This window comes from Pelobates fuscus, chromosome 2 (genome assembly GCF_036172605.1).
Source record: "Pelobates fuscus isolate aPelFus1 chromosome 2, aPelFus1.pri, whole genome shotgun sequence".
Lineage (NCBI taxonomy): Eukaryota > Metazoa > Chordata > Amphibia > Anura > Pelobatidae > Pelobates > Pelobates fuscus.
The window spans coordinates 167,246,916-167,274,199 of record NC_086318.1 but is presented as its reverse complement, the minus strand read 5'-3'; the positions used below and the strand labels follow the sequence as shown (position 1 = coordinate 167,274,199).

At 40.1% G+C, this 27,284-nt stretch overlaps 1 protein-coding gene across 3 annotated transcripts in view; it reads right to left on the bottom strand.

Annotated features, from left to right (window-relative positions):
• Positions 1-27,284, bottom strand: part of MLIP (muscular LMNA interacting protein) — a 427,685-nt gene that overhangs the window by 79,605 nt on the left and 320,796 nt on the right. For all 3 annotated transcript variants that reach the window (XM_063442933.1, XM_063442935.1, XM_063442934.1), the window contains one exon: positions 18,847-18,891. In XM_063442933.1, the coding sequence (XP_063299003.1) occupies positions 18,847-18,891 (45 nt within the window). The remainder of the gene's footprint in view (positions 1-18,846; positions 18,892-27,284) is intronic.

Below are 27,284 nucleotides of genomic sequence, written 5' to 3'. Positions count from 1 at the left end.
GCTTAAACTAATAACACACAGAGAATGAAATGTTGCCATGTTTTTATTGAACACACCATGTAAACATTCACAGTGCAGGTGGAAAAAGTATGTGAACCCCTAGACTAATGACATCTCCAAGAGCTAATTGGAGTGAGATGTCAGCCAACTGGAGTCCAATCAATGAGATGAGATTGGAGGTGTTGGTTACAGCTGCCCTGCCCTATAAAAAACACACAAAAGTTCTGGGTTTGCTTGTCACAAGAAGCGTTGCCTGATGTGAATGATGCCTCGCACAAAAGAGCGCTCAGAAGACCTACGATTAAGAATTCTTGACTTGCATAAAGCTGGAAAGGGTTATAAAAGTATCTCCAAAAGCCTTACTGTTCATCAGTCCACGGTAAGACAAATTGTCTATAAATGGAGAAAGTTCAGCACTGCTGATACTCTCCCTAGGAGTGGCCGTCCTGTAAAGATGACTGCAAGAGCACAGCGCAGACTGCTCAATGAGGTGAAGAAGAATCCTAGAGTGTCAGCTAAAGACTTACAAAAGTCACTGGCAAATGCTAACATCCCTGTTAGCGAATCTACAATACGTAAAACACTAAACAAGAATGGATTACATGCGAGGATACCACAGAGGAAGCCACTGCTGTCCAAACAAAACATTGCTGCACGTTTACAGTTTGCACAAGAGCACCTGGATGTTCCACAGCAGTACTGGCAAAATATTCTGTGGACAGATGAAACCAAAGTTGAGTTGTTTGGAAGAAACACACAACACTATGTGTGGCGAAAAAGAGGCACAGCACACCAACATCAAAACATCACCCCAACTGTGAAGTATGGTGGTGGGGGCATCATGGTTTGGGGCTGCTTTGCTGCATCAGGGCCTGGACGGATTGCTATCATCAAAGGAAAAATGAATTCCCAAGTTTAGCAAGACATTTTGCAGGAGAACTTAAGGCCATCTGTCTACCAGCTAAAGCTCAACAGAAGATGGGTGTTGCAACAGGATATTTCATCTAAGGCAAAGAAAAGTTTTTTTCACAGTAAGAGCAATAGAGCAATAAGGATATGGAATTCATTGCCGGAAGAGGTGGTTTTGTCAGAGTCTATACAGATGTTTAAGTTGCAATTGGATAAATACTTGCAAAAACATAACATACAGGGATACAATTTCTAATTAGTGGGGTAATAGCTGCTTGATCCAAGGAGACATCTGACTGCTATTTTGGGGTCAAGAAGGAATTTTTTCCTAGTTTGTTGCAAAATTGGAAGCGCTTCAGACTGGGTTTTTTGCCTTCTTTTGGATCAACAGCAAAAGCATATGTGAGGAAGGCTGAACTTGATGGACGCAAGTCTCTTTTCAGCTATGTAACTATGTAACTATGTAACAGGACAATGACCCAAAGCATAGAAGTAAATCAACAACAGAATGGCTTAAACAGAAGAAAATATGCCTTCTGAAGTGGCCTAGTCAGAGTCCTGACCTCAACCCGATTGAGATGCTGTGGCATGACCTCAAGAAAGTGATTCACACCAGACATCCCAAGAATATTGCTGAACTGAAACAGTTCTGTAAAGAGGAATGGTCAAGAATTACTCCTGACCGTTGTGCACGTCTGATCTGCAACTACAGGAAACGTTTGGTTGAAGTTATTGTTGCCAAAGGAGGGTCAACCAGTTATTAAATCCAAGGGTTCACATACTTTTTTCCACCTGCACTGTGAATGTTTACATGGTGTGTTCAATAAAAACATGGCAACATTTCATTCTTTGTGTGTTATTAGTTTAAGCAGACTGTGATTGCCTATTGTTGTGACTTAGATGATGATCAGATCACATTTTATGACCAATTTGTGCAGAAATCCATATCATTCCAAAGGGTTCACATACTTTTTCTTGCAACTCTATGTATATCTAGGGTGAGCATTACGGTTCAATACTTGCAACTTATGATTATTATCCAAACATCTACATTATCTTAGTTGCAGAAGAGGTGTTGGGTTTTGGGTGCCCTGTGTTTCTTTTTTTTTTCTTGTCAAATCTAAAAATGATTTGGCAAAATTAGAGAAAAAAAAAAACCTTAATTCTACTGTTTAGGAGTATTTAGAGTATTTCACAGAGGTCCAGCAATAATACTCACAAAGATTCTTGGTGTAGGAGAAAATTTCATAAAGCTCCATAGCCATATATTTTACAATAGTTTGCTCTGTGCATGGGTATATCAGTGAGCTTCAAATCAATATATATATATATATATATATATATATATATATAGTGATGTACCGAACTGTCCACCGGCGAACAGTTCCCAGCGAACTTAGCGTGTTCGCGTTCGCCGCCGCGGGCGAACACATGGGCGGTTCGATCCGCCCCCTATTCGTCATCATTGGGCAAACTTTGACCCTGTGCCTCTCGGTCAGTAGACACATTCCAGCCAATCAGCAGCACTCCCTCCCTTCCACACCCTCCAACCTCCCTCCCAGCATCCATTTTCAATTCATTCTGAAGCTGCATGCTTAGTGAGAGGAGGGAAAGTTTAGCTGCTGCTGATTAGATAGGGAAATTGATAGCTAGGCTAGGGTATTCAGTGTCCACTACAATCCTGAAGGACTCATCTGATCTCTGCTGTAAGGACAGCACCCCAAAAAGCCCTTTTTATGGCTATAACATCAGGCTGCTTTTTTTTTTTTTTTTTTTCCTGTGTAATGTAATTGCAGGTGCCTGCCTGCCAGCTTCTGTGTGAGGTTCACATTGGATACTGTGCCTACTTGCCCAGTGCCACCACTCATATCTGTTTTAACAATTGGTTAAGCTTTAGATTTAAAATAAATAATTAGTTTTCACTGTAATAGAAGAGCAGTTGCCTGCCTGCCAGCTTCTGTGTCATATATAAACTACAAGCAGCGTGAAAACTATAAAAACTCAAGTGGCCATGCTGATCAAATTAAATAGTATTTACACAGCGTATAAGGGTGATGTCACAGCACAACGGGAATCTAACAGGGGAAGAGGTGAAAGTCATCCTCCCCCTCCCACGACCCCGCCATATCTGCCAAGTGACCTTATGTAGGGGTAACAGTCTCTATTCTGCTCTGTGTCAGTGTGTATCATGGTCTCTGAGGACGGGGAACAGTCTCTATTCTGCTCTGTGTCAGTGTGTATCAGGGGCTTTGAGGACAGGTGTCAATGTTAGGTGATTTCTGCCCTTTATGGATTAAAAGCAGACTCTGCATCAACTGTGTAATTTTCCATGGGAGTTTTGCCATGGATCCCCCTCCGGCATGCCACAGTCCAGGTGTTAGTCCCCTTGAAACAACTTTTCCATCACTTTTGTGGCCAGAAAGAGTCCCTGTTGGTTTTAAAATTCGCCTGCCCATTGAAGTCCATTGAATGGCGGTTCGCGCGGTTCGCCGGTTCGCGAACATTTGAGGAAGTTCGCGTTCGCCGTTCGCGAACCGAAAATTTCGGGTTCGCGACAACAGTATATATATACATATATGTATATGTATATGTATATGTATATATATATATATATAGCAAAGGTTTGCACTCCTGGTCACTTGTGGTAATGCTTATATCCCTTTCCGTCCTTATATCCCCTCTGTAAAGAAATGTGGAATAAATTCAAACAAAGGGGATATAAAGAATCCACACCACAAAAAGCACTAACTAAAAGCCAAACAACCTTCAGACGGTCCAAGGAAGTGACACAACGCTTGGTATTTCCTATTACCTTTAACAAAACATCTCCTAAACTACTCAACACATTAAGATGTAATTGGCCTCTCCTGGAAAAGGATACTAACTTACCTAAGATCTTTCACAACCCTCACATGTTGTGCTTCAAGAGAGGAAAAAACCTATGTGACTACTTAGTAAAAACCGACCCAATACACTGTTATACTAAGAGAGAAACAACATTCAACACCGGCTGTTTTCGTTGCTTGGGCCGTGTAACATGCAGTCACATAGTAACAGGTGAATTCTTCTCCCACCCTCATACTGGAAAGAAATATTCCATGAAACACAGACTGACTTGTACGACAGACTTTGTTATATACAAACTACAATGCCTATGCGGTTTCTCCTATGTGGGGAAAACTGACTTCCCTCTTAGGGAATGCATTAGGAACCATACATCCAATATTTGTATTGCCTACAGACTGACCTCCAAGTGGCAAAACACTTTTTGTAAAAAGAACATACCCTGCCCACCCTAAAATTTAGGGCGATTGACCACGTTCCCCCACTCCACAGAGGATGAGATAGGAAGAGACTTCTTCTTCAACGTGAAGCATGTTGGATAAAGACTCTTGACACATATATATATATATATATATATTATTTTATTTTTTTAAACATATTCTTTTTTTATTTTCAAAATAGTTGAAATTACAATCAGTCAATTAAATCCAAAAAACAAGAAAAGTATCAGATTAAAAATGTGCTTTTACATGTCTTTAAGGATGAGATACAAATTTAAAAATGTAATTTCAAAATATAGCTATAGGACTTTTCTTCATATACATTTTTAAGTGCAAATTCAACATGCCTTTAAAAAAATACACACATTGTATATATATATATATATATATATAGATCTGCAACACAAAACTGTCAGTCACTCATCATACAAGGTCCAGGAAGGAGGGGTGGGGGGGGGGGGGTTAATGAAAATTCCCATCTAAACATGTTGGAGATAATCTTGAAAGAATGCTACCTCCATTCTATATTGGTAATCTATTTGTTGCAATATCTCTGTCCATATTAAACCACCTTGAGATTTCCATCTACGTGAAATGCAAATTTTAACTGCTAAAGATATATGCACAATTAAACAATTCTGGATAGGATTTCCTGGAAGCTGAATGTTGAAAAGAAACATCTGAGGAGATAAATCAAATCTAATCCCTAATAAGGATACTAAAAGATTTTGCAGAGACTTGATTATATTTTTTAATTTTGAGCATCCCCACCCAATATGTAATAAGGAGCCCTCATTCACTACACACCTTCAACACGTTTTTAACAAGTTAGAGTAAATTTTGTGTAGTCTAACAGGGGTTAAATACCAACGCAATGTTAATTTATACTGGGTTTCTATTAAATTCATCCAGTGTATGTTCTTCCTTACTAGCATCAAGCCCTTTATCCACTCCTCGTAGTTCAATTCAATATCCATCTCCTTTTCCAATTTAATCCATGGTCAAATTTTTTCTTGTGGCTGCAATTGGGTAAGGAGATTAGAAACTCTAGAGGTGGTCTTATATTTGTAATGTTTATTTAGAAAATCGATTAAAGGATTATCTATTACAATTGTTTTTTTTAGAATAACGTTTTTCAGTCTAAGATAGCTAAAGACTTCTCTAGGCTGAAGATCAAATCTAGACTGAAGCGAATCAAAATATACTAGTGTTCCATGTGGATCTAAATCATTTAAGCATTTAATGTTGTTTTCTCTCCAACTTGACAAATTAATATCTCTTATTTGCCAAATCTATAGTTTCTAATGGCATATTTGACAAAAGAGAGTTTCGTAATAACAAAGCTGTAATCTTGAATTTGTAAAAAATTGTATGAATGTCTCTGATTATTGGGTTTTGACTGAAAGTAAATCTGCTTCTTTTACTCTTAGGATCTATACCTGACCAGAGTAAAAAGAAAGGTTCCAATTTTCCCAAATCTTGTTTTTTAATCTACAACTATATTGGTCTGGCGGCTGACAAATTATCCCAAGCAATAGCGTGTTATCATATTATTGTTATACAAAGAAAATATATTGTGAAAAGATAAACCTTTCCCTTTTGGAATCTCTGTATAAAATGTTTGAAGTTATTCTGGGTTTTTTATCCTGCCAGATATATTTATTAATTGTTAGTTGAATTTCTTTAAGTACAGTATTATCAATTCTAAGTGGTATATTTTTAAATAGATACGTAATTTTTGGAAGCGGGTAAGATCTTATAACTTCTGTCCTGCCCGTCCTGGATAATTCCATCCCTTTCCAGTTTGATAAAGTATTTCTAAGATCACCTAATTTGAAATTATAATTTTATTTTATAATTTCATCAAGATATATAATTTGATCCCCAGATAATCTATATACTTAGAGGACCAGTCAAATTTAAATCTTGATTTGGTATACTCAAAATCAAGTATAGGTACTTTGTTCAATAATATTTGGGTTTTATTAAGATTAAGTTCAAAATTAGAAAAACTACCATATTCCTCAATCAGTTGAAGTACTTTAGGAATAGAAAGTTGCGGAAAGATTCGGGTTAAAAGAACATCATCCGCATGTAGGGTGAGTTTACATTCCAATGTTCCAATAGTTATACCTTTAATATCCTTATCCTGTCTTATCAAGTTTTCCAGAGGTTCCATCATTAGGATGTACAGCAGTGGGGCAAGAGGACAACCCTACCAAGTGCCGTTTCCAATTTTAAACCAATCTGAAAGAAGCATATAACCCGAGATCCTAGCTGTAGGTTTGGTGTACAAAAGCATAATACTCTTCCTAACTGTACCCTCGATGCCGAAGGCTCCCAATACCGCATCTAAAAACCGCCAAGTCACCAGAGCAAAGGCCTTTTCAGCATCGAGGGCCATCATAATCAAACCTTCTTCTTGTAAATTCATATGATGAATTATTTTTATCGCCTTTCTGGTATTATCGTTAGTACTTCTTCCCTTAATAAACCCACACTGATCTAAGTGGATTAAATCTGGGAGAACTCCCTTCAACCTCTCTAAGTTAATAAGGGATATTGGCCGGTAATTTGTAATAGAAGTAGGATCTTTATTAACCTTTGGTATTGGAGTAATTGTAGCTTGTAACATTTCAGATGGAATAATGTTACTAGAATTGAATTGGTTATGTGTTCTTTTTTGAAAATCTTAATTTTTGTTATAGAAATTATACAGACAAAACAGGTAAGAGAGTATATATGCCTCTGACACATGTGTTGCAACAGGGCTGTGAGGAACACATGAGGACAATATCTTATTGAAACTGGAGGCTCGTTTTTTGGACAGTTGCTTATGTGGTTCATCGCTCAATAGGTAGTGTGGGAGCGAGGGACGACTGCATAGTATCATGGTTGTTTTAGAGGGCAAGATGCATGTCTGTAGTGGTTTATGTTGGGGTTACTGTTGGGGGAAGAGGGGAGGGAGGAGAAGAAGGGGGGGTAGGGAAGAGGTATAGAGGGTACTCAGCTTCCCGCCTCTCCCGCTGAGAGATACTTCAGCCACGGCGCTCAGGTTCGTGTACATTTCTCCACTCTAGCCTGTAGAGTTGCTGTTAGGGAGTTAGGGAGTTGTCGTATATTTCCCCTTTTCTATCTGTCCGTTGCTGGAAGGTAGGCACACCCCTTTGTTTACATAGTGTGGGAATTAGTGATTTTGCGGCAGTGAGGAGATGTTTTGTCAGTGACTTCTTGTATGTGTTTAGGGTGGTGTCTGTGTGGTGTAATAGCATGGAAAGTGGTTGCAGTGGCAGTTCGGTGTCTGTAATTTGTCAAATCTTAGTGTTAACCATTGACCAGAAAGGGGTTATATCCGGTCAGCTCCGCCAGATGTGAAGAGCAGAACCTGTGGCGGTACCACATCTCCAACACATCTCCGACGCTTCTGCGTTTAGGTGTCCTATACCAGTGGGTCAGAATCTTGAAGCTAATCTCCTGGTACTTGGAGCTGATGGAGCATTTATATGTGAGTATGTATATTTTCTTCCATTCCTGCGTGGTCAGTGTGGTTCCCGTTTCCCTTTCCCATTTGGCTGTGTATTTCAGGGCTGGTGTATCTTATTCAAATATGAGCATAGCATACAGGAGGGATATCCCTTTCTCTATGTGCCGTCTCCTCGTGCAAATGGTCTCAAACTGAGTAAGGTCTCTATGGAGGCATTGTGTGGTTGGGAAGGCCGAGTAATATGTTTTCAGTTGGATGTAGTATGTCTATGCCCATAGGCGTGGTATCGGTTATGATGTCTGTGAGGGGCTTAAGTTGGTTTCTCAGTAAGAATTGTCAGTTGTATATCCAGTCTGTGTGGGCAAAGGTACATAGGTCGGCTGGTGTCAGACATCCCCCTATGTCCAAGTTATTTGTAGAGAATCCTTTACAGGCAATGACTGCTTGAAGTATGGACATCACCAAACATTGGGTTTCCTCCTTTGTTATGCTATGCGAGGCTTTACTGCAGCTGTCTTTAGTTGTTGTCTGTTCATGGGTCCTATGTTTTGCCTTCAGCAAGTAAAATGCATGCTTGATGGGGTTGAGTTCAAGTGACTGACTCAGCCATTGCAGGATATTCCACTTCTTTGACTTAAAAAAAAACCCTGGGTTGCTTTTGCAGTATGTTTTCGGGCATTATCCATCTGTAAAGTGAAGTGCTGTCCAATTTCACTGAATTTAGCTGAATCTGAGTAAACAACATATCCCAATACACTTCAGAATTCATCCTTCTACTTCTGTCACATTATAAATAAAAACTAGCATCCCAGTGTCATGGGAAGCCATGTATGCCCATGACATGAGACTGCCGCTACCATATTTTACAGATCTAGTATGCTTTGGATCATGAGCCGTTCTAAACCTTCTCCATTCTTTTTTCTTCCCATCGTTCTGGTACAAAGAACACTGTTCCAGAACTAGGCTGGATTTTTTTGGGCAATGTCTAATCTGGCATTTCTATTCTTGAAGCTTATGAATGCACCTTATTATGAACCTTCTGTATTTGCTCATGTAAAGTCTTCTCATTATGGTAGACTTGGTTAATGATATGCCTACCTCATGGAGAGTGTTCTTCACTTGACTGGATGTTGTGAAGGTATTTTTCTTTACCATGGAAAGGATCCTACAAGTATCCACCTTTGTTACTTTCCATGGATGTTCTGAGTTATTTTATTTCTCAGAATGTATCAAACTGTTGATTTGACCACTCATAATGTTCCATTGAGAGCTTATTTGACCGCATATTGTGGGTTCACAGCAACAGCTTCCAAATGCAAAGCCACACCTGGAATCAACTCCAGACATTTTGCCTGCTTACTTGATGAAGAAATAGCAAAGGAATAGCCCACACCTGTCCATGAATCAGATTTTGAGTGAATTGTCCAATTGTCCAAATACTTTTGGTCCCTTAAAAAAAGATGGGGGCTACATATTAAAGAGCTCTAATTCTGAACACTCAGAGACTGCACTTTAAGATTATTTTCATTATTTAACTGCAACTTGAATTTATATTAGTAAACAGCCTAAATAACAAAACTTGTGTCCGTGTCCAAATATTTCCAGACTGAACTGTATCCCACACTTTGAGAGGTGCCATTGAAATGCTATAATCAATGTTATTCACCTAATCGGTCAGTGGTTTTAATGTTTTGGCTGATAGATGCATATATACATATGTACATGTGTTTATATAGAAGATGAAATAGATGTTTCCACAATAAATATGAAGTTCTAATAGACATAATATACTCAATGCGTCAAACAATTTTAGTAGCAGTAAATTGGTTCATTTGAACCAAGATGCTTGTCATTTGATTATAATTCCTTTCATTTGTTTGTAATTGTTTGCAATGTGTTGCCATGGATACCTTTTTAATGTAGGTTACTATATGTTTAAATGATTAATTAATCATTAGTTGATTGCTCCAGCACTTGGTGATTTCTATTTATTCAAGCCACCCTAAACCAGAATTATGCACAGAACAAGTCTTAATAAAGTCTGCTAGACTGCTCTTATTTTATTTTAATTTTGTCCACGTCCTGATATTTCTTGTTCTGAGACAACCTTTAATTGAGAACAATTGTAATACTATTGGCAGCTGGCGCCACTAAGCATTTATGTGAGCATCATATATCCTGCTGCTGGGAGCAGATATGTGCACGAACAAGCATACAGCATACCGGACTGGTTCAGCCTTTTCTTCCTCTGACAGCCACATCACACCACACCATTGAGTGTGTTCTCTTCTACTGCAGTCTGAGTGTATGGCAGTCTTTAATCTAAGAGATTTGCAAGCTAGCCAGCTTAGCTCACATACTTTTTTGCTTAAAGGGATACTGTAGTTCCAGGAATACAACGCTGTACTCCTGGCACTATCGATCCCTCTGCCTCCCTCTTGAATTAATGCTTTCCTATGGGGAAAAATCTCACGCTGGAGGTCCTCATGCAGAGTGTAAGGATGTCAAGAGTTAGATAACGGACCAAAAGTACATTACGATTCCGCAAGCGCCCCCAGTGGCTGTCTGGTAGACTGCCATTGAGGGCAGACCTAGTGCTGCAATGTTCTCTGGAACTACAATGTTTAACATTGCAGCACTAGGTGCAAAAGGGACACAGCACCCAGACCACTTTAATTAGCTCAAGTGGTCTGGGTGCCTACAGTGTCCCTATAACACTGTCTGTTTTGCACTGTCTATGCTGCTGTCACTAGTGTATATTATATACCTTATCGAGACGTTTGGCAATATTGTCCCTATTGTTTGTTGGTTGGCTACATTGTCGAAATATTTGACATTATATATAATAAGTTACATATTTGTTATTTTACATAGTGGCCATTATTTAATTGCTTTACTTACATGCATAATAAATGTAATGCTTTGTATATGTGTCAGTTGTTTTATATTCATTTATTGTAAAAATAAATCATATCTAGTTAATTATTCAAGCACCAAGAAGTAGCTGAGAAATAGCTGACATGGTTAACCGAAACAACAATCCTTACATATTGAAATCAAAATGAGCAGTCCTGCATTGCAGAGCTTCAAAATTCTTCAACTAGCCATAGCAACTACAAAGTGAATGAGAACTTCAAAGAAGATTGAGAGTATGTGAGTAGGTGTTATTAAAACTATTAAACTGTTAAAACAATCCTTTAATTTGACTATATGTCTGTTCAACCATAATTTACCTCTTTCATATTTAGTGCACCCACACTTATTAGATATACTTTTGTTCAAGAGAAACTGGACTTTCATTTCAAATCATACATTTATATGTGAAACATGATTTATTAATAATAATAATAATAATAATAATAATAATATATCAAATAAAAGAGTGAAAAAAAAAACATTTCTTAGTTCTGCATGGCATTTAAAATGTGAATATCATAATATTGGTAGCTTTTACTGCAATAAATACACATTATTTGTATTCTACACATTATTTGTATTGTTATCAATATATATTATCAACTTACAGTTAGAATAAAATTACACACACACACACACACACACACATATATATATATATATATATATATATATATATATATATATATATGTGTGTGTGTGTGTGTGTGTGTGTGTGTGTGTGTGTAACATATATATATATATATATATAAAATATTGCTTATACAGAATGTGAGTCAATTATTTAAACAGAATACAATTTTATAGGCATAGTCTGGCTAAGAACAAATATCGAATTACGTTTAATCCTGACCTCTTGCCAGATATCTCCGATAGAGGAACATTTTCACAATATACAAAGAAAATCTGCATCTAATTTGCCACATCTCCAACATGCCGAAGATGTATCTGGAAATATTTTGCTTAAGGTTAAGGGAACTAAATGCCATCTGTTATGTAGGTTGTTAAATTTAAGTCAGAAAATGTTATGTCCTTATAAGGTCTGCCACAGATTCCATACCTTTAGAGACCCACTGAGATAGATTAACATCTTTCAGGAGATCACCTAAAAAGTTATTTTCAGAGACAGAAAGATTTTCTTTATACCAGTTTAATAGAATGTTATTCAAAGATGTTATATCATTAAAGAAGTTTAATTTGTTTATGGTTTCCAAAGAGAGTAAAAAAAAACTGAAGCAAGATTTTTATTTAGACCTATTCTCTTACTTTCAATCCTGTACCAGCTCTCTTTTGTTGAACAATCATGAATAAAACAGATAGTGTGAACCATTAAAGAAGCCTAGACAAGCAAGGAACAGTGTTAATTTTGGCTGCAAATTTCAATTTAGTTTTTGTCATAGTCTTTAGGAATTTCTGGATTTAGGTATCTATTCATTACCTTCCCCCATGATGTGTTACCCATAACACAGCATAGGGAGATGTCACAAAACCAGTGACAATAAAAAAATAAAAAAAAAAAATCAAAAATCCTGGTGGAAAGATTGATGGATGGTTAACATTTAGTATTTCTCTTTCCTTCACCCTTTCATCTTTTTTTTTAATTCTCTCTCTTTAGGCGATTATTCCTAGATTAAGAGAAGTCTAAAAAAACAGCAAAATGTATTTCTTAATTAAAGGACCAGGAAGAGGAGGATCGGAGGAGGAGAGCTCTCCGCCCACCGCTGGAAAAAGGTACGTTTTTACCCCTTTCCCCTTTCCAGAGCCGGGCGGGAGGGGGTCCCTGAGGGTGGGGGCACCCTCAGGGCACTCTAGTGCCAGGAAAACGAGTATGTTTTCCTGGCACTAGAGTGGTCCTTTAAGAACTCTGGCTCTTCTTGTTTAGAACTGATAGCTATCCATAGTAAGGGATTTCCTGTCTTGAGTATTTCCATTGTTGGAGAAAAAACAAAAACAAAAAACCCACACTTATATTAATATACTTCAATCCTTTTCATCTTGAGTAATTATCTACTAACCTTTCCCTATGATTGGGACAAGCCCTGTTCCCTATGTGTTTTGCCTCAACCAATTATCCAACATGTGTACTTCGTGTTTATACTACCTGTTTATACTTAGTGTTTATACTACCACCAGTGCATATAGTGGAGCTCTCAAATAAAATGCACTTACCCTTATGCAGTAAGGGATACTATTTACAGCAATAACTATAATATAAAAGAAAGCACAATGGTGCAATGAAATCTAAAACCAAAATATTTTATTGTATCACACTCACAAATGTAGAGCCAATGAGACAGACACAAATCACTCTGGCAGATGTGTTCTAAGGTGACAATATCCCTCTTCTGTTTTTAGTCAAATATGCACAAGAGAGGAAAATAAAACAAATGAAAATGATAAAACTCGGCTCTACGTGAAATAACCTTAGTGTTGCTTCAGGGGGGCACTGTTCCCTCCTTTCTTACTGGCCAATCATGGACGTCGGATTTTGAGGTAATTGACAGTCCCAGCTGATCCCACTCATCCTCATGAATAGGCGAAAGTGACACGGAATGGCCCCAACTAACGTCACTATTCCCACTCGCCTAGTCCTCCATTTCATTTTTGGGTATAAGTCCTGGTGGCTATATCAGCATAGGGGCGGGTGGAAGTGACGTGATTTTTTTAATAGTAATTATATGATATGATGAAAATAATGGTATCTTTAGATGTCACTTTAGATGTATAGCCCTGTTTATGAATAGATTTCCAGATAATGGTTTGTACTGGCCCCAAATATATTTGTAAAATGTTGTCATATCCCATCTGAGGCACTGTTTTTCCAAACTAAAGAGATTTACATTTTCTAACCTTTCTTCGTAACTAAAATGCTCAGTTTCTTTGATCAATTTTGTAGCTCGTCTCTGCACTTTTTCTAGTGCCATTATATCTTTCTTTAGAACAAGTGCCCAAAATTGCAAAGCATATTCCAAAAAAGGATTTTGAACCCTTTTTAAATATAGGAACATCTGCCTTCCTCCAATCCTCCGGTACAATACCTGAAACAAAAGAATCTTGAAAGATTAAATACAGAGGTTCACTTATTTCTCCACTTAGCTCATTAAGTACTCATGGGTGAGTACAGTCAGGCCCCAGAGCTTTATTTACATTAATTTTCTTTAACTGCTGTAGCATCTTGTCTTGAGTCATCCAATCACAAGTTATCTGCAAGTTTTTGCAGCAATCATTTGCATATCTCTTGCCATAGGATCATCATTAATATATACTGAAGAAAAATAGTACTTTAAAATTTCTGCCTATTCCATATTGTTTTCATGGAGTAATTCTATGTATTAATAAACATAAATAATGTTGGGGCTATCTTCAAACTCTTCTTCCATTTCAATGAGAGGGCAATGCCCCCCTGAAGTGGCACTAAGACTGTTTTTCCTTAGAGACAAGTTTTAAGGCTCTTAAGAAGGTGAGTAATTGGTATATATGCTTTGCACTTTCACTTTGGATGTCTCAACAAACTTCACCAGAAGCTATCGCTTCCATTTGTTTTATTTCCCTCTATTGAGCAGATTCAACTAAGAACAGAAGATGGATAGTGTCGCCTAAGAACACATCTGCCAGAATGATTTGAACCTGTCCTATTGGCTCTACACTTGTGAGTGCGATCCAATAAAATATTTTGTCACATTTGGTTTTAGACTTTATTGCACCATATTGTGCTCTCTTTTATATTATAGTTCTCACTGTAAATTGTATCCCTTATTGCATAAGGGTACGTGTCTTTTATTTGAGCATCCCACTATATGCACTGAATGAAAGTATAAATACTGTGAAAGTATAAATACTTAGTACACCTATTCTTATTGATTAATCTGTTTGCTGTTGGGGAGAGACTCTCATAAGTGTAGCTTTTAGATATTCATATATTCCCAATTCAGTTTTAAGCGCAAGATTTCACAGATTTTTTTATTTTTCTTACTTAATCAACATGCTTACCTATTTATTTTAAAACTAAAACAAGTGCTATGTTTTCCCTAATTGTTATTAGAGCAAAGTTGTACTACAAAACAATTTTGATTCACAATCTAAAGAGGGAAAAAACAAAATGTTGCCATTATTTCAAATGACTGACTATATAAATCCAGTGAAAAAGCAAAACAAACCAAAAACATGCAATACTTAAATTTCTCCATTCACCTATCATCATGAACTTTAAATCCATTATAATATCCTAGTTTATTGAGGCGATCCCCATCTCTCCAAAACCTTTCTGTGATGTGTTGTGAATGTTTTATATTTATAGTTTAACTATGTACATAATATTCATCATTGGAATCCATAAATGAGAACAAAACAATACTCATATTTGTATTCACCATTTGCTTTCTATTTCAACTGAAATAATTACCGTATTTATCGGCGTATAACACGCACTTTTTCTCCCTGAAAATAGGGAGAAAATCATGGGTGCGTGTTATACGCCGATATCCTACATTTACTTACCTGTCTTGAAGCGTGGGCCGGCTTCACAGCGCGCACCGCGGAACTGGAACTTAAATTTCAGGTTCCGGTTTCCAGGGGGACTGAAAGGAAGTGTGCACACTATTGTGTGCACACTTCCTTTCAGTCCCGCCGGTACTGGAACTTAAATTTCAGGTTCCGGTTTCCGGCGGGACTGAAAGGAAGTGTGCACACTATTGTGTGCACACTTCCTTTCAGTCCCGCCGGAAACCGGAACCTGAAATTTAAGTTCCAGTTCCGCGGTGCGCGCTGTGAAGCCGGTCCACGCTTCAAGACAGGTAAGTAAATATGGGACAGAGGGAAAGTGCACTAGGGGACACTATGGGAGGGGGGACACACTATGGGGTTGGAGAATACTATGGGGGGGGAGAATACTATGGGAGGGGGGAGAGAATATTATGGGGGGGAATACTATGGGAGGGGGGAGAGAATACTATGGGAGGGGGGAGAGAATACTATGGGAGGGGGGGAGATTACTATGGAAAGGGGGGGGAACACTATGGGATGAGGGGGGGGAATACTATGGGAGAGGTGGAAATTTCCTGGAATTTCCTTCTGGAAATGAGGTGCGTGTTATACGCCGGGGCGTGTTATACGCCGATAAATACGGTATCTACTAACCTTCCCCTGTGATTAGATCAATCCCCATCCGCTGTTTCCCTCCAGCACTTATCTAGCATTCTAATCTATTTGTTTTCAAACTAAAATAAGTGTTATAATTGCCATAATTATTATTAAAGCAAAGTTGTTATACAATAATCTTGGCTAACAATCTAAAGGGAAAACTCCACTTTTACAGTTATTTAATAGAGAAAGTGACAGAGATTTTTTTTTTTAATTTACACCATTCATCTCTTATCTTGATCTTTAAATAAATTATAGTATCAAAATGTCAATCCCCATCATTCATACTTTGTGGGTACACTATATTTTCAATTTAACTGTGTGTCTATAAGACCTTACATTAGAATCCATACAGGAGAAAAAAAAAATATTTTTTTTTCTACTCTTTTTCCCTCCTCCCCTCCTTTTCCTTCCTTTTCTATATTTGTTTCATATGAGGTTAGACTTCATGAGAGTACAGATTTTCTTTCTCTTAGCCATATCTTCAGTTCTTCCAGTGATTGAAAGCTATAAGTCTTAGCATCTTTATTCAATACAATTTATCCAATATTCCTCAATTTACACATTGCAGCACTTAGAGAAAAATTATCTCAGATCGCTTCCTCCCAGCACTTGTATACAGGAATCCACACAAGAGCAGCTCCTTCCCTTGACATGTACCTGGTCAGCCTGGGCCCACTGGGTCCCAGGAATACCAACCACATTGCTAGATATACACAGAGCTGCATAATAAGCCTACGCTCATACAAATAATATAAACAGCCCACACACAAACACACACATAGTCCCCAAAATCACATCACTGACAAGCCACATACATGTGCACAATCACACAACCATCCTCTCACGTGCAACCCCACAAACAGCCCCACACATACACACAATGTAAAATATCATCCAGACACACAATTCCTCAAGCAGTCTGCATACACAGCCCACATTCATAGGTATCATACACAATACCACAGACCATACCTGAACATATACAAAATAATAGCCCACATACACACAAATACAATGCTAGAAAGCAACTGCAGCACCCATAAATGCACAATACTGCATCATATACAGTTCAGTTTCAAAAAATAAGACCGGCATGACAAAGAACTTCAAGATCTTGTTTAGGCTTAACCCTGCCAAATGGTGATCGGTGGATCCAAAAAAGGCTATGGGCTAGACATGGCAAAGTGAAAACTTTTATGCAATACATACGTATATTTAAAGTGCCTTCTTATTGGCACCTCTTTTGTTAGTACCCTTGTGTGGATACTTTATCTATATTTGAATATATTTCTGATGGACAATCGACCAGTTGCCAACCTCTCAATTTTATTACTACTTAAACAAGCTACTAGGATGTAACAGGACCAGTCAAATTGACAGTCAGGGTGGTGTAACAATGTTTATTTATAAACATGCCAATTTCTATTGCTATCTGCAGGTTTTATAAAATGAAAAGAAAGAGGACACACTCTTCACACATACATCAATCACATCAGCAAGCTCAAGTGCGTTATGTGTTTGGAGGGTTCCATTAAGGCCAAAGGTAGCTGAACTGGAAGCATTACTGACCTGGAGAATTTTTTCAGGCAAGTTTTTATTCAACGTGAGTGCTGCATTCAGCCCTGTATTTAAACTCCCATTGACTACAATGATGTGTGAGCAAGGATTTAACCCTCAATAACACTCAAACCCTCAATAGATACCTAGGCCTTCCATCTGTCAGCTGGGGGACATTTTTAGTGCTCTTTAACTGACAGATGCTTCAGACCCTGTGAATGTTGCAAAATAAAGGTCATTGTATATTAGACTTTGAGACTCACTGATAGTATAAAGTTTGGTATAAGTTCAGTATAAGTTAAGCCAATCATTTATTCGGCTGAAAAACTGAATTTCGAGCCTCCACATGCCCAAATCTTGAGGCAAACAAAATGTCCAATGGGCTAGCTAGTTTGGTTGCAATGGGATTCTGGGTTATCTGTTTGACTGCAGGTTGCGATATTAAAAACTTCCTATGGGTATCACCATGGGTATCACTATGGAGATATTAGTACAGGTTTTTATACCTCCCCATACCCACATTCCCCATGATGTGAATGGGGGCATATCTGTGAAATAGCAAGCCATCAATGGGTATTCACTTTAATATTAGACTAGCAAAGGGCAGTATTGCTGCCCAGTCCCCAGTTACATATATTAGCTATGACCCCACCTGTTGACATTGAATGGGGGCTTAATTGAAAGAACAGGGATAGAGCATTAATTGTCCACAACCAGTCACCATAGTGAGGCAATTATTTAAATAAATGAAGTGGTGGGTACATGGAGAACACCCCCCGTCGTCGTCCCCCCCTTTCCCTGCTCATGGCCAACAGGTGGGGCCTATAATTAAAATAAACAGAGGAACATAGTGCCCCCTCCGACTAACACCTGTAGTCAGTGGGTGGGTGCTCTAATTAATAAACTAAGGGGACTTAATGCTACCCCCAAGACCTGGTAGGGAGGGGACATAGTGTCTACAGAAGTCGCCATTAAAGTCAGTGGGAATTTACGTTAAAAAAATAAAAACATGTTTTTCTAACAGATTGTAATCATTTGCACAGCTTCAAATATATTAAATTAATACCTTCATTAGAAAAGCAAGTTTCTGACTAACCCCTGCTTCTATTGTTATCTATGTCAACCTGTGCTCTGATTTCCTGCTCTAGTGACAATATTTTGTCTCCCATGTTAACTGATTTGTTTATTAATATTATTGAAAGTCTCTATGTGTCCACTCTATTTTTTTTTCTTTTCATTAAATGTCATATACATGATATTTCAGATAGGTTTACAAATTACAATTATAATGTAAATGTTGTAATATTATATTGACAAATAGAAATCATGTGCTGAGTACTTGTCTGTTTGTTTATATATTTTACTGTAAAGTCTTTGTGCTTTACAACATATATTGTTTCTCATCTGGCTAGCTGCCTGGTAAGCATTGTACAAATTAAATCTACATAGTATTTAGTGCTTGCATGTATAGCAATTTGTTTTATGACTAAATATCTACGCGTATGCAAGGTAGAAGAAATAATGAGATTTGAATAAGAAACATTAAGTACTTACAGAAGAAGAGCTTTTGTTTGTTTTAGCTATTGATTGAAGGGATGCCTGAAGAAGGAAGCAAAAATAAAAAATTAAGAAACAATATGGTATGTTATTGTTATTCATAGGTATTGTGAAGGAGTAAGCTATTAAAACAAATACAAATGGTCTGGAATTTGGCTGAAAGTGAGTCTGTTTTTAAAGGGGCTATCTAAGTTCTCTATGCTAGGCCAACTCATTTTTGAGCAGTTGATATAAGATGGCATTCATTCACTAAGACTCAGTTGATACTCTTAATCTGTGGTGGAATCTCGGTAAAAATAAATTTAGTAGGCCGAGATTACCACGTGGCATGTGTACGTGCATATGCTGACGTATCGATCAGTTGGTTGCACGAGGCAAGATACGATCAGTAGTGTACGGAGCATGTGCAAGAATACAGGATGTAGTATTCCCCCTCCTCCATTGTGCTGGACAAGCCATGCGGTCAAGCAGGAAGTTAATTCTTATTTGTGTTGATTGGTTAAGAGAATGTGCGGGTGGAGCTTAATATGGGAGGAGTTATGTGCCTATATAAGGAGCCTGCACTATTGTCCGGGGCTCAGAACTTGCTGTATTTTGGTGACGCTAGTCCCTCTGAGTCCCGATCGGTGATCCAATAAAGAATCTCTTCCTTCCTGAAGAAACCTGTGTCCATCTCTCTGTGCTTGGCTTCCGTCAGTTTCTCCGGTATCATTTGGTGCATTGGCCGGGAAGCTCATCGTTCAACGGTAGCTGAGAGGCAGAGGCGTGAGACGGTCTATCTTTGCCCACGTTCTCTACGGCTGCACCCCTGAACTTCTGCGTGGACCTCCCTTCGTCTCGGCGCCACTGGTCTGTTGTCCAGGAGATCATCGGCCTCTACGTGAGAAGTGCTGGGGTGTCCCCGTCGACGAGTGTGAACTTAGGTTCAGGAACGAGGAGGTAAGACAACTGCTGTTTTAGACGGCAGGACCCACTAGGGGTATACCGATTGTGCGGTAGGCCCAAAGGGGTTTGAATCTGTGTATCTGCCCCCTCTGTCGGAGGGAAGGAGCGAAGGCGCACCGCTCGATCGAACGCTCTTTAGTCAGACCGTTTGATTTTGTTAGTCAGGCGGGGCTCTGGTGTAAATAGTCCTAGCCGGACACCGGTGTCTTGTCTAGACTAGCGTTCTAGGGTGTATATTTTGTTCGCTAGGTCGGAGGGACCGGGAGACTAAGCGGCGTCTGTGTAAATTCGGTTCGCTAGCTCTCATCCTATCTGGGCTAAGTGGGAAGGCATGTAAATTTGGAACCCACTAGACTTTTGATAGTGCGACTAAGAGGCGTCTGTGTAAATTCGGTCCTCTAGCTCGCTATATATGGTGATTGGGCAGTGTGGCTAACCAAAACGTATGTAGATTGTTTTTAGGTAGTCCATTCAAGGTACTGGCCAATAGTTTAGTTGGGAATTGTAAATGTGATAAAGATTGTTTAGTAAAGTGTATATCTTGTTAGATAGCGCGAGCTCAGCCGTCTAGCGAGAGTGTTAATAGTGTGTTGCTGTATTATAGTGCACGGTACCATAACCCTGTATATTTACTGACACTGTATATAAGTACTAATCATTGTCGTCCATTGCATGTTTAACACCATAACCACTAATAATTGTATTGTGACCTTAACTTGTGCTTTGACCTATGCTAACCGTACTGTAACCGCTATTTGTAAAAGACGATGTTACTGGGTGTGTTATAGACGGGTAATTCGTATATAGAGAATTATAGCGTGGGTGACTGTATAGTTACGCCAAAGGGCATAATATTGATTATCTAGTGACTGGTGTAACAGCTGTGTGTGTACGGGAATTCCCTGAGTGTTTATTGTGTTATTGTGTACGTTTCACTTGGTAACCGTACCACGTGGTGCTGTTGCCAGAGGAAACGGGTGTGACTGTTGAATAGTACGCGTGTATAGTATTCGTTGTCGACGACGTTCCATTGTTAAGTATGGGTGCGTTGCAGTCAACGATTACGGATCCCTTAGGTTGTATGGTGAAGAATTTTAAAAAGGGATTCAAGACATGTGATTTTGGGGTTAAAATGTCTCCTGTACGTTTGGTCACTTTGTGTACTAGGGAGTGGCCCACTTTGGTTGCGGCATGGCCGCCACGTGGCAGTTTGGATCCAACTCTGGTACAGCGCTTACACGTGGCTGTATCAGGTAGGCCTGAACTTTACGGCCAGTTTCCTTATATTGATTGTTGGAGACAGGCCGTAAATGACTCGCCAAAATGGCTCCGGACATGCCACGAGGAGCAATGTCGCCTCATGGTAGCTAGGACTTGTTCGTCCACTAGGACTGGTGTTAGGCCCATTTTGGACACGCCCCCTGAGTCCGAGATCCCTTTGCCGCCCCCTTACTTTCCGTTAAGAAGAAGTGACGCAAATGCAGGAAGTCCTGCAACCCTCCCCTCATTACCCCCATCCACTTCCGCTTCCTCCTCCAGTACAGGATCCACCCCCCCTCGTACTAAATCTCCCCTTCCGGAATCAGAACCAACCCCCATTAAAAACGAATATCCTGATTTGGCGCCACTTCAGACTTCCAGTCAAGCTTCATCTAGCTCGGCTCGAAGTGTTTTATTTACAACCTTTTCCCAAAACCAAGCTCCCACATCCCCATACCCTATTTCTCCCCGACTGGAACCTATGACTGACGCCCCTCCACGTAGCCCCATACAGACCCGACAGTTGACCGGTGCCCAACAATTAAAACACTATCAGATGCCTCTTCGTCTGAATCCTGGGTCAGCCTATATCGATGCCGCAGGCCAAATGGCACATGCTGACCCAGTCTTTGTATATGTCCCATTCACGACAACCGATCTCTTAAATTGGAAGACCCACAATTCCTGGTATACTGAGAAACCACAAGCTATGACTGATCTGTTCACCTCAATAGTACAGACACATAACCCGACATGGGCTGATTGCCAGCAGTTATTAATGACTTTATTCAACAATGAGGAAAGGACAAGGATTAACCAAGCGGCCATTAAAGCACTAGAGGATAAAGCCCGTACTTTAAACCAAGCCAATCCATCAGCATGGGCCGCAACACATTATCCCAACACCGATCCCGATTGGAATGTAAATGGTGCTGATATGGTTCAACTCAGAGCCTATAGAGACGCTATAATTGCTGGCATGAAAGCCGGAGGAAAGAAAGCTATTAACATGTCAAAGACAGTTGAGGTGATTCAGAAAAGTGATGAAGCGCCCAGTGTCTTTTATGACCGATTATTGGAGGCATACCGCTTGTATACCCCCTTTAATCCGGAAGACGCAGACAATTCCTGAATGGTGAACTCCGCCTTTGTCAGCCAAGCTTACGGAGATATTAAGCGCAAGCTACAAAAGTTAGAAGGGTTTGCAGGTATGTCAATCACCCAACTAATGGAGGTAGCGAATAAGGTTTATATGAATAGGGAAACAGAAAGTAAGAAAGAGGAAGAGCGCAAGATGCGTAAAAAGGCTGATATGCTAGCGGTAGCGATCTCAGGCGTAGATAGACGGGGCCCAGATAGAGGCGATAGTAGATGGAATGAGGAACCTCTAAGTAGAAATCAGTGCGCATACTGTAGGGAAGAAGGGCATTGGAGAAATGAGTGTCCTCGAAGAGAACAGTGTGAGAGAGACAGACCTAGGACAGGTTACGGAAACTTTAGAGGCAGAGCGAGAGGTAGAGGAGGCCCCGGAGGGAGTAATGGTAATAGAGGGAGTAATGGGAACAGAGGAAGTGTTAGGGAAGACAGGTATATTCCAGCAGCGCAAAGGTCCCGCGATAGAGAAGGTAGGGACTTTGTGGGATTGGCTGACACGGTCATGGAGGACTATTGATACCGACCGGGCTCCATCCCCCTTGGTCGAGCGGAGCCTATGGTCGATGTATCAATAGGGGGAAAAAGGAGTGCGTTCATGATCGACACTGGTGCTGAACATTCAGTGGTGACTAATCTAGTTGCTCCTCCATCTGGAAGGACTATTACTGTGATAGGAGCAACTGGAAGAAGTGCTGAAAAACCGGTTCTTAAAAGTCGACTCTGTACATTGGGAGGCCACGTAGTAAGACATCAATTCCTTTATATGCCTGAATGTCCAGTCCAATTGCTGGGACGTGATATGCTATCAAAATTACAAGCGCAGATTACGTTCCTACCAAATGGAACAACATCCTTAAAGTTTAATGGACCTTCAGGTATCATGACATTATCCGTACCAAAGGAAGAAGAGTGGCGACTTTATACAGTGTTGACTAGCCAAAACCCTAGGAGTGATGAGACATTATTTAACATACCAGGAGTTTGGGCAGAGAACAACCCACCAGGACTGGCCCGCAATATTCCACCTATAAAAATTGAATTAAAACTTGGGGTTTATCCAGTGAGCCTAAGACAATACCACATCCCGCAGAAGGCTAAGATGAACATCCAATCCTATCTGGATAAGTTCATACGGTATGGTATCCTAAAATTCTGTACTTCCCCCTGGAACACCCCATTGCTGCCTGTTCAAAAGCCCGGTACAGATGAGTATCGACCTGTGCAGGACTTGAGAGCAGTCAATGATGCGGTTGTTAGTATACATCCAGTTGTACCCAATCCATATAACCTGCTTGCTTTAATTCCGGGTGGGGCTACCTACTTTACAGTCTTAGATCTCAAAGATGCCTTCTTTTGCCTCCGAATTGCCGCAGAAAGTCAATGTATTTTCGCTTTCCAATGGGAGAATGCTGTAACGGGCTCAAAACGCCAAATGACTTGGACAAGACTGCCCCAAGGGTTTAAAAATTCACCTACCCTATTTGGTTCAGCCCTAAGTCAAGATCTACTGGATTTCGAGTCCATCCCAGGAGAGTGTGTATTGTTACAATATGTAGATGACTTGTTGATAGCAGCAGTTACAAAAGAAATCTGTCAGCAAGCAACGCACGATCTACTACACATTCTCTGGAAGGCAGGATACAAGGTGTCTAGAAAGAAGGCTCAGTTGTGTTTGCCAACTGTCAAATATCTGGGATTCCATATCTCTGAAGGTCAAAGAATTATGGGGCCAGAGAGAAAAGAAGCTGTCTGCCAAATACCAATACCCAAGAATAGAAGACAAGTGCGAGAATTCTTGGGGGCAGCAGGCTTCTGTAGGATATGGATTCCCAGCTACGCGATACTGGCAAAACCTCTGTACGCAGCTATCAAAGGTACAGAGCACGACCCCTTCTTATGGACCCAAGAACAGCAAACGGCATTTGAAGATGTGAAGAAGGCTTTGATGAGTGCCCCAGCATTAGGTCTACCTGATCACACACGACCATTCTACCTGTATGTACACGAGCAAAGAAGAATGGCTGTGGGAGTATTGACACAGTACTTGGGATCATGGCAAAGACCTGTTGCCTACATGTCTAAGCAATTGGATGCAGTGGCCAGCGGACTTCCACCTTGTCTAAGAGCCGTAGCTGCAGCCGCCCTGCTAGTAGCTGAAGCCGATAAACTCACTCTGGGTCAAGAACTTTATGTACGAGTCCCACATGCAGTACAGACGTTGTTGGATTACAAAGGAAATCATTGGTTTAGTAACAGCCGTATGACCAAGTATCAAGCAATGTTGTGTGAAAACCCAAGAGTGCATTTAGAGACTGTAAACACCTTAAATCCAGCTACCCTTTTGCCACAACCTACTGAAAGTCAACATGATTGTTTGGAAGTAATGGATGAAGTATTCTCAAGTAGACCAGATCTTCGTGATTTTCCCATCCAGAACCCCGATGTTCAATATTATACCGACGGCAGTAGTTATGTGAAAGAAGGGATCCGCTATGCAGGATATGCAGTAACAACAATAGACAAGGTGATAGAAGCTCGGCCACTGGCGAAAGGAACATCAGCACAAAAGGCAGAATTGATAGCACTGACACGAGCGTTACAATTGGCTGAAGGTTTAAGAGTAAACATCTACACGGACTCCAAATATGCGTTTTTAACCACTCATGCCCACGGAGCTTTGTATAAAGAAAGAGGACTACTGAATTCAGAAGGCAAAGAAATCAAATACGCAGCTGAAATCTTACAACTATTGGAAGCAGTGTGGGAGCCGAAAGAAGTCGGTATCATACATTGTCGAGCGCATCTGAGAGGAGATGGTGATGTAACTAAGGGAAATCGGATGGCAGATAGTGCAGCTAAGCGTGCTGCTGAATCAGGAAGACAGGAGTATGTGGGGCATATAGCTGCTCTTATACCAACTCCACTGTCCCAATGGACTCCAGTTTATACAGCTCAAGAAGAGGAGTGGTTAAAGACTGAACCAGGAAAGTATTTGGAGAACAAGTGGTATCAGCTAGAAGATGGAAGAATAGTCATACCAGCATCACTAGCGGTAGAAATTGTCCAAAATTATCATAACGGGACACATTCTGGGAGAGACAGTACTGAAGAATCTCTCAGAAAACATTTCTACATACCAAGATTGTCCAACTTGACTCAGGCCATTGTACGAAGATGTGTAACGTGTGCTAAAAATAATGCAAGACAAGGACCAGTAAAGCCACCAGGAGTCCAGTTTATGGGGGGACTCCCCATGTCCGATCTACAAATAGACTTTACAGTGATGCCTAAATCGGGTGGACATCGTTACCTGCTGGTAATTGTGTGCACCTATTCAGGCTGGGTAGAAGCATGTCCTACTCGTACAGAGAAAGCAGGAGAAGTTGTGAGATTCCTGCTACGAGAAATAATACCCCGATATGGACTACCCTGTTCTATAGGATCGGACAATGGTCCAGCTTTTGTTCATCAGTGCCTACAACAACTGACTCATATGCTTGGTATAAAGTGGAGGCTTCATACTGCATATAGACCCCAGAGCTCTGGTAAGGTAGAGAGAATGAATAGAACTATTAAGAACCAGTTGGCTAAAATGTGTCAGGAAACCCAACTTAAGTGGAACGTTCTTTTACCCATAGCTCTATTGCGAATCCGCAGTACCCCTACCAGAAGGATGGGCCTCTCTCCTTTTGAAATCATGTATGGGCGACCACCTCCCGTACTTGGTAACTTAAGGGGGGATTTGAGTCAGTTGGGAGAAGGAATTACCCGGCAGCAGGTTGTAGAGTTGGGTAAGACTATGGAGGAGGTACAGAAATGGGTACAAGATAGATTACCTGTGAATATTTATCCCCCTGTTCATAGTTATCATCCAGGAGATCAAGTGTGGATTAAAGAGTGGAATAATGTACCGTTAGGGCCCAAGTGGAGAGGTCCTTATGTTGTTCTTTTGTCTACCCCTACAGCGATAAAAGTAGCCGAAGTGACTCCGTGGATACATCACTCCAGGGTTAAACCAGCAGCAGTCGATTCTTGGCAAGTTACAGCAGATCCAGAGAATCCCTGCAAGATCCGGTTAAAACGCACTACTCAGTCGGAGTAACGAGGAACTATTGTGGATTACAAATTTTATTATTTTTGGGATTTGGTGCGTGAGTGAGAAGGCCATAATAAAGCCTGTCCACCCACCGACGTATAGTTTATAAGCCAGGGAAAGTCTCGAAGGGACTCCTGTGAAGACGAGCAGAACTCCATTCCCTGCAGCCCTTACATCCTGGAAGCTGAGGTGCCTTCGCACGGACGAAGACTGAGGATGACGGCGAAAGATGTGTTTTTGATAGTGTTTATTTATATGTGTTTTTATATTCAGGAAGGTAGAGGTACCGACACTCCTAGCTGTGAGGTATGCATTAAGACTACGAGAACAGGTAACCATATTTCCCAAACCCTAATTTGGCATTCACAATACGAGTGTAAAGGAGATGTATCGAGATGTAGATACCTAAATATAGACTATAGTGTGTGCCATTTAGGAGTAGGAGAACCTAAGTGCTTCAGTCCGGAGTATCAACCTCGTACAATTTGGTTGACTCTCAGGAATGGAGATCCTCAGGGGACCCTAATTAATAAGACGGTGTTAGAATCCGTACATTCTTCGGGTGTTCTGCTATTTGATGCGTGTAAAGCGATATCGAGTGGTAGAAAGCCGTGGAATGTATGTGGGGATCTTAGATGGGAGAGGACGTATGGGTCTAATGATAAATATATTTGTCCCAGTAGCAAAAATAAATATGTGAGTCCTAGATGCCCAAATAAAGACTATAACTTCTGCCCATATTGGTCTTGTGGGGTGGGCGACTTGGGGACAGACAGTAGACAAAGACATGATAGTGACTAAGTTGCCGACTAGCCCATATTGTAAGTCTATGGAATGTAATCCCATCCATATACTTATAAATAACCCCGATAAGTTCTTAGACAAATATGGCAATTTATTTGGGTTTCAAATATACGGGACGGGTTTAGATCCTGGGACAGTATTGTTCATAGGGATAGAGACTGATACGGTATCCTCC